This window comes from Tetrao urogallus, assembly GCF_951394365.1.
Source record: "Tetrao urogallus genome assembly, chromosome: 5".
Classification (NCBI taxonomy): Eukaryota; Metazoa; Chordata; class Aves; order Galliformes; family Phasianidae; genus Tetrao; species Tetrao urogallus.
The window spans coordinates 26475239-26481986 of NC_136818.1; the positions used below are offsets into that span (position 1 = coordinate 26475239).

The window sequence follows — 6748 nt, forward strand, 5'->3', positions numbered from 1 at the left end:
GGAGCTGCTCTGGGTGCCTAGGGCTTGAGCACTGCCCGTCCTCCTGGGGATCTGCATTTACATCCAGAACACAGGAGGCTGGAGACACCAGGCCGGGTAAGAGAAACCACTTCTGCTAATGCTTCGTTTTTAACCGAATCACAGCTCCATTTTCCTATTGAAGGAACTCAGGCTGCTACTGCTCTGGATGTGGGGCTTCTGCCCAGGACATGGGGAGCTTAGAACATCACAGTTCCCATCGAGGAGCAATTTGTGCCCAGCTCACTGATGGACTGTGCTTCATCTTATTTCTTTGTGGCACTGCTTCATGCTGTGGCGACATCTTTGTAGGCTGGGTTGTCCTGGGTGAGCACCAACCCCGGTCTGGCTGCGTAGGAGCAGCCCTGGTCTGCTCTGCACCGGTCTGGGGGAGGGGAGCAGTAGGGAAGGGTTTTCTGTTGATCTCTAATCAGGTTGAGCTGCTGGGCTCAGAGGAGTGCTGCAGGACTGCCAGGGCAGGTAGCAGGGGTGAGTGCAATGCTTGTTGTGGGATGAAGGCAAAGCTGTGGGAGGACACATGGGCTGTGCTGGCTGCAGCCTGGCTGTGGGATTGGGGGTCCCCACATCTGTATGGAGCCCTCTGGTTTTTAGCTGAATCAGCAACTTGTTCCTTGGTTTTCTGTGCTTCTCACAGAGGTGACTGAAACAGGACGGCCAAGCCCTTCCCCCTCTGTGTGCGCTTCCTTGCCAGTAACCCTTCCCAGGCAGCCATTTGCTGTAATACTTTTGGACTCCCTCCAGCTGATGCGTGGAGTGTGGACAGTATGAAAGGGAGGCCCAAGGAGCTGCTGGGGGGAGCAGGGCAGCTCCCAGCCAGTGGTACGGCATGCAGCCCTGTGGGTCTTGTGTTCCTCTCCCACCGTGTGTGTGTGCCCTGGGTATGCTGGGGGGCTGGGATGGCCCAAGGAGCTGATACATCAGATTGAAGGGGCTAAGAGTGTGAAATCTCACATCCCCCCCCAAACGGATGGAATCTAAAGCCGGGACAAGCTGTGGGATGCTCAGCACCAACCGCAGGGCATGCAGTGCAGTGGTGTGGGGCTGAGCTCCCTCCCCTGCAGGAGCTGGAAGTAGGGAACAGTGCCACTTCCTGCGGTGCTCCCAACTGCCAGAGTGCTTCCCTTCCTCCTGCCTGCCATGGTGCTTGCAGGGTCAGTCTATTTGACTTCCCACCCCTTTCAGGCTTTGCGTTCTGTGCTGCTGCAGCTGTTCCATGCATCTGTCCTTCATATTCTTGCAACAGTATGTTTGCTTTTACCACTCAGAGAGGCCGTGTTCTCAAGAGCAAGAGCATCTTGTGCACGTCCTCTTGCAGTGCTTGCTGCTGCACTAACAGTGTGCTGGAGAGGGCCCCCAAGGCTCGGTACAGCCCCAGTGCCAAATGAGGTAATTTCTGCTTTCATGGAAGAACTGCAGCCCAGATGAAGTCACAGACTGATCTGGGTTGGAAGATCATCCAGCCATTGCACAAGAGCATGGGCAGGGAGTTGTGAAAGAGCCCAGAGCTCCGTGCATCACCCTGTGCTGCCCTGCTGGGTGCTGGCAGCTCCAGTGGTCGTTAAAAAAAAACCTTCAGTTTTGCCACTGAAGGAGCAGCACAAGGTGGCTGGGTGGCTGCAGCAGTGGGCACATGGGGGTCTTTCCCCATCCCTGCCTCCAGAGGAGCCGTGGGGACATGAGCAAACCCATCGGGAGTTACACAGAGGACATCTCTAGGATGCAGTGTTTATCAGCCCTAGGGTGCCCAGTAATGTGCTGCTGGGGCTGGCGGGATGTGTATCCCCTGCTTGAGCTTCCTGCAGTAGTTAGAACAGCGCAAGGCTGAGGTGGGCCTGAAAGCACAGCTAGAAATTGAAAGGGCAGAAGGATTTGAGGGAAGGAAGGAAACAGAGCTGGAGAGGGAGGTCTCCCCAGCAAAAAGGGAAGGAAACCATCCAAAGCACTGTGTCTGAGGGTGCTCCTCTGCTGAGCTTGGGGCACGGAGCTCTTCCCCAGGAGGGAGCAGGGCAGGGTCTGTACAAAGCAAAGATGTGAATGCAGTTCAGAGCGGATTTTGACGCCTTCCCCATAGAGTGGTCAGAGCTTTGGTCTGTTTTTGCACCAGCTTGTTAGGTCTGCTTAAAAAAGGGCACCCGTGGCTCTAGGAAAGCACTGTTTCCATCGTGCTATTCTAAAAGCAGGGTGTGCTCAGAGGTGTGCTGCCCTGCTGGGGCTGTCCCGGTCCATCCCACAGCTGCACTACAGGAGGGCAATGGGAGGAGGACCATGAGGGTCCCGATGCTGGCTGGGCTGGGGGCACCGGGAGCTCCCTGGGCAGGCAGGCACACGCTCAGCAAACTCTCTGCTTCCAGGATGATGCATCTCTTCATGGTGTGTCTCTTCGGCCTCTGGGGCATGGCTGCCCCTGTACGCTATGCCGTGGAAGACATTTGCACTGCGAAGCCCCGCGACATCCCAGTGAACCCCATCTGCATCTACCGCAACCCTGAGAAGAAGCCCCAGGAAAGCGAGGTGCTGGAGCCGGGGAAGAAGGGCAGGATCCCGGAGTTCACCAACCCCCGTGTCTGGGAGCTGTCCAGAGCCAACTCGCGCTTCGCCGTCGTCTTCTACAAGCACCTGGCCGACTCCAAGGACAACGAGGAGAACATCTTCCTGTCTCCCCTCAGCATTTCCACAGCCTTCGCCATGACCAAGCTCGGGGCGTGCGGTGACACCCTGCAGCAGCTCATGGAGGTCGGTGGCGTTTCCTCAGTCTTCCCTGTAGCTGCTACTGGGGCCTGGAAGGCTGTGGAGCCAGTGGTGCCAGCGGCTGCTGGGGGCTGCCTGGCCGGGGCAGCTGGCATGGGAGGGGATGCTTTTATTTAAGCAGCTGTTGGGTGGGACGCAGGAGGCTGCTTGGGCCTCGGCTCATTTGGGTTCCAGCTCTGCAAGGAGCCACCAAAACCTTGAGGTGTGCCTTCCTCTGTGGACAGCCCCTGCTGTGGGACAGGAACCCTTCTCTCCCTGGGCCGTGCTCCCAACACTCTCCTTTTCCCTACAGAAGGGCTGGTAACACCCACTTCTGCCTCTCATAGGAAGTGATGCCACAGATAATAAGCAACGTGCTATGGGATTTTCTGTGCCTGAAGCCCTGAGATGGATAGGAGCTGACAAATTGGAGCTGTCTTTCCAGCTGACAGCTAGGAGCAGAATAGAAAAAAATCACTGTGCTGCTGCAATCTACCCTCAAAACAATTGCCACATACTTGAAAATAGATAACAAGTAGCAGAATTACTCAACAGACCATGAGAATTACTCCTGGGAAGGAGCAGCCTTTGGCATTCTCACAGGATTAGAGCAAACCCTGCAAGTTCTCCCATGGCCTGCGCTGACCCAAGAGCTGCATCTGGCCCCATCAGTGCCATGCCCACCTGGTGCAGGGCTCTCATGGGAAAAGGCCAGGCTGCTGTCGATTCAGGAAAGGGTCAGGTTGGATATCAGGAGTAGGTTCTGTGCCAGTGGGTGGTTGGCACTGGAACAGCCTCCCCAAGGCAGTGGGCACAGCGCTAAGCTGACGGAGTTCAAGAAGTGTCTGGATGATGCTGTTGGACACAGGGTCTGAGTTTTGGGTGGTCCATGTGTAGAGCCAGGAGTTGGTCCCAATGGTCCTTTTGAGTCCCTTCCAACTTGGGATATTCTGTGGTTCTGTTATTCTAAGGCTGTGCCTTAGGGGATGAGCGGAGGGCAAGAGCTATATCACCACTTGCTGTTGGAGCACAGGAGCCTGCTGATGGATTCCTTTTTCCTCTGTGGCCCCTCCAGGTCTTCCAGTTTGACACTATTTCAGAGAAGACGTCTGACCAGGTCCACTTCTTCTTTGCCAAGCTCAACTGCCGTCTTTACAAGAAAGCCAACAAGTCATCAGAGCTAGTATCAGCAAACCGTCTCTTTGGAGAGAAATCCTTGGTCTTCAATGAGACTTACCAGAACATTAGTGAAATAGTTTACGGAGCCAAACTCTGGCCGTTGAACTTCAAAGTGAGTTTGAACTGCTTGAGATTCCTGGTTTGTTTGTTTTTTTTCCTCCCTGTCCTGCTTTTGCTGCATCCCCCATCCCCTGCTGCAGGGAGTGCCACGCTCAGCACAGGGAACACTGGTGAAGACAGACAGCAGCTTCTCCTGTCCCAGCTCTGTAACCACAGTCACTTCCCAGCTTCTCCTTTCTAAACGGTGCTGTGCTGCACAGTGTCCTCCCTTGGGAGGTGTTTATAACCTTCCACTTAAGCTATTTTGGTCTCATCCTTCAGGAGAAGCCAGAGCTTTCCAGGCAGATCATAAACGAGTGGGTAGCCAATAAGACAGAGAGGCGCATTACAGAAGTGATCCCAGAAAAAGGTATCGATGAGCTCACTGTCTTGGTCCTGGTCAACACCATTTATTTTAAGGTACGGCTAACAAAGCTGGAAAGCAGCCAATTTCCAAGGGGCAGCGACGTTGCTCATGTTTGCTTTTGTCCTCATCATCTCCCTGTCAGGGGCACTGGAAGTCACAGTTCCCAGCTCCAAACACGAGACTGGATTTATTTCACAAAGCCAACGGTGAGACCTGCAAAGTCCCCATCATGTACCAGGAGTCCAGGTTCCGCCATGCGTTCATCCAGGAGGACAAAGTCCAGGTGCTGGAGCTGCCTTACAAAGGGGACGACATCACCATGGTGCTGGTTTTGCCCAAAGCTGGCACGCCGCTGGTGGAGGTGGAGCGAGACCTGACGTCGGACAAGCTGCAGGACTGGATCAACTCTATGAGGGAGGTCTCCCTTACTGTGTCCCTGCCACGCTTCCGCATCGAGGACAGCTTCAGCGTCAAGGAGAAACTGAGAAAAATGGGGCTGGAAGATCTCTTCAGTCCAGAAAACGCCAAGCTGCCAGGTGAGCTGTGAGGGTGGGGGCAACCTGCCTTTTAGGAGAAGAACACTGAGCACGTTTAAGTGATGCTGCACCACTGAGGGACTCGGCACTCAGCCCTCGCTCTGGGCACACAGCCCTGCTTAGCTCTGAGGGCACGGGAGTTGAGCAATCCACTGCGTGCAGTTGGTGGAGGATATCCTCGTTTTAGGGCAGATGTGCCTGCTGGGTTTCAGTGCTGTCCATGAAGGGAGGGACTGTTTTGCATCTCGAGCTCCTGTCTCAAAACATGGTTTTGATTTCCTTGTTTTGTTATTCTGGGTTTCAGGTATAGTTGCAGAGGGCCGTACAGACCTGTATGTATCTGAGGCTTTCCACAAAGCCTTCATTGAGGTAAGCTTCATTTTGTCCCAGGATGTGTTTTGCTTTTTGTTTTTTAAAAGCATGAAGTGTAACAGGAAAAATGTAAAAGACTGTGGCTCTAACACAGATTGTCTCCACAAGGAGACACTGAAGCACAGTGCATCCTTGTGCTTCAAATTGGTGGGGAGGGATGTAGAGCCCTCTAAATGCTGCATAACGCCTGTGTCTTAATTCCTCCTCCTCTTCTGGTTGGTAGGTGAATGAAGAAGGCAGTGAGGCGTCAGCAGCGACATCTGTTCTTATCTCTGGCCGTTCCTTCCCCATGAACAGAATTATCTTTGAGGCCAACAGGCCCTTCTTGCTCTTCATCCGGGAAGCCGCCCTCAACACCATTATATTCATGGGCAGAATATCTGATCCTTGCTCCTAAAGGCTGTCCGAGCCTCACCTTTCCCCTCCCTGCCCTTGGGAAAGGGATGGTAGGGCACTGTCATGCAACCCAGGTTGTGCTGGGGTGGCTGTATTACTGTTTGGTGCCAGCTGCAGGGAGGGGCCGTCCTTCTCCCGCTCCAACCCTCGTTCAAAGGAAGCTGATTTATTTTTTTTTCTTAAATAATGGCACTGGTATTTTCATGGCAGCCATTCCAGTATCACTGGCATTCTTGCATCCGACCCCTCCTCCCTCTCAGGCATCAAACTGTAACTGATCCTCCAGTACGTTAAGGCCTACAGATCTGTATGGAATAAACTCATCTCTGAACGGACGCTTTTCACTAAGTCACTTCCTAGGCTTAACCTTCCCTTTCTCAATGAACGTGCCCTTTCCCACACTCCTCAGTCGCAGCAGCAGCAGCCAAGCAACCAGTGCTGGGCCAGGGCCATCTTCTGCAGCTCTGCAGCGTACAGCTGGTGGGTGGAGGAGCTGCCAAGCACCAGGGCTCTGCTTCCAGCAGCCCTGCCGTGCCCAAGTGCAGAACTAGTGAAAGCCTCGCCATGGCTGCTCAGGCTGTTTGTCTGAGTAATGAGCTTTAAACGAGCTCCCTCCTCTGAGAAATCTGCATTTATGGCCAGAGTTTAAAATAACAAAGGCGGTGAAAAAACACGGTCTTGTCCTGCTGTTGGTGCAAGTTCCAGAAGAGCTGAGCGCAGACTGCTGCTGACACCAGAGTGGGGGGCAGTCCCTGGGCTGCCATTTGCTCTGGATTTGGTAGGGCATCTGTGTGAGCTTTCTAGTAATGTTCCGGACTGTGGATGTTGAAGATGATGAGAAAGGAAGCAGCTGGGAAAGCTGGGCAGGCTCACCCCCATCACAGCCACCCATGGTGTGCAGGTGCCCGGCCTGGCTGGGAGGAAACCCCGCTAGGCAGGAGCAGTCAGCTACAAGAGACAGGCACAGAGCTGAGTATTAAACCATTTAATTCTCAAACCACTCACATGCATAATGTTCTTTTACACCGTGTTA

General features: G+C 53.9%; 1 protein-coding gene across 1 annotated transcript; it reads left to right on the forward strand.

Annotated features, from left to right (window-relative positions):
• Nucleotides 1–2379: 2379 nt before the first annotated feature.
• On the forward strand, nt 2380–5848 carry SERPINC1 (serpin family C member 1). The gene is made up of 6 exons (XM_079535728.1): nt 2380–2772; nt 3842–4057; nt 4327–4464; nt 4554–4947; nt 5252–5316; nt 5543–5848. The coding sequence occupies exons 1-6, from the start codon at nt 2392–2394 to the stop codon at nt 5714–5716; spliced, it is 1368 nt and encodes a 455-aa protein (XP_079391854.1). The 5' UTR covers nt 2380–2391; the 3' UTR covers nt 5717–5848.
• The last annotated feature ends 900 nt before the right edge of the window (nt 5849–6748 follow it).

Coding starts and splice junctions, on each gene's coding strand:
- SERPINC1 (XM_079535728.1), top strand. CDS start 2,392: ATGATGCATCTCTTCATGGTGTGTCTCTTCGGCCTCTGGGGCATGGCT. Junction 2,773..3,841: donor CCCTGCAGCAGCTCATGGAG/GTCGGTGGCGTT, acceptor TGGCCCCTCCAG/GTCTTCCAGTTTGACACTAT. Junction 4,058..4,326: donor TCTGGCCGTTGAACTTCAAA/GTGAGTTTGAAC, acceptor CTCATCCTTCAG/GAGAAGCCAGAGCTTTCCAG.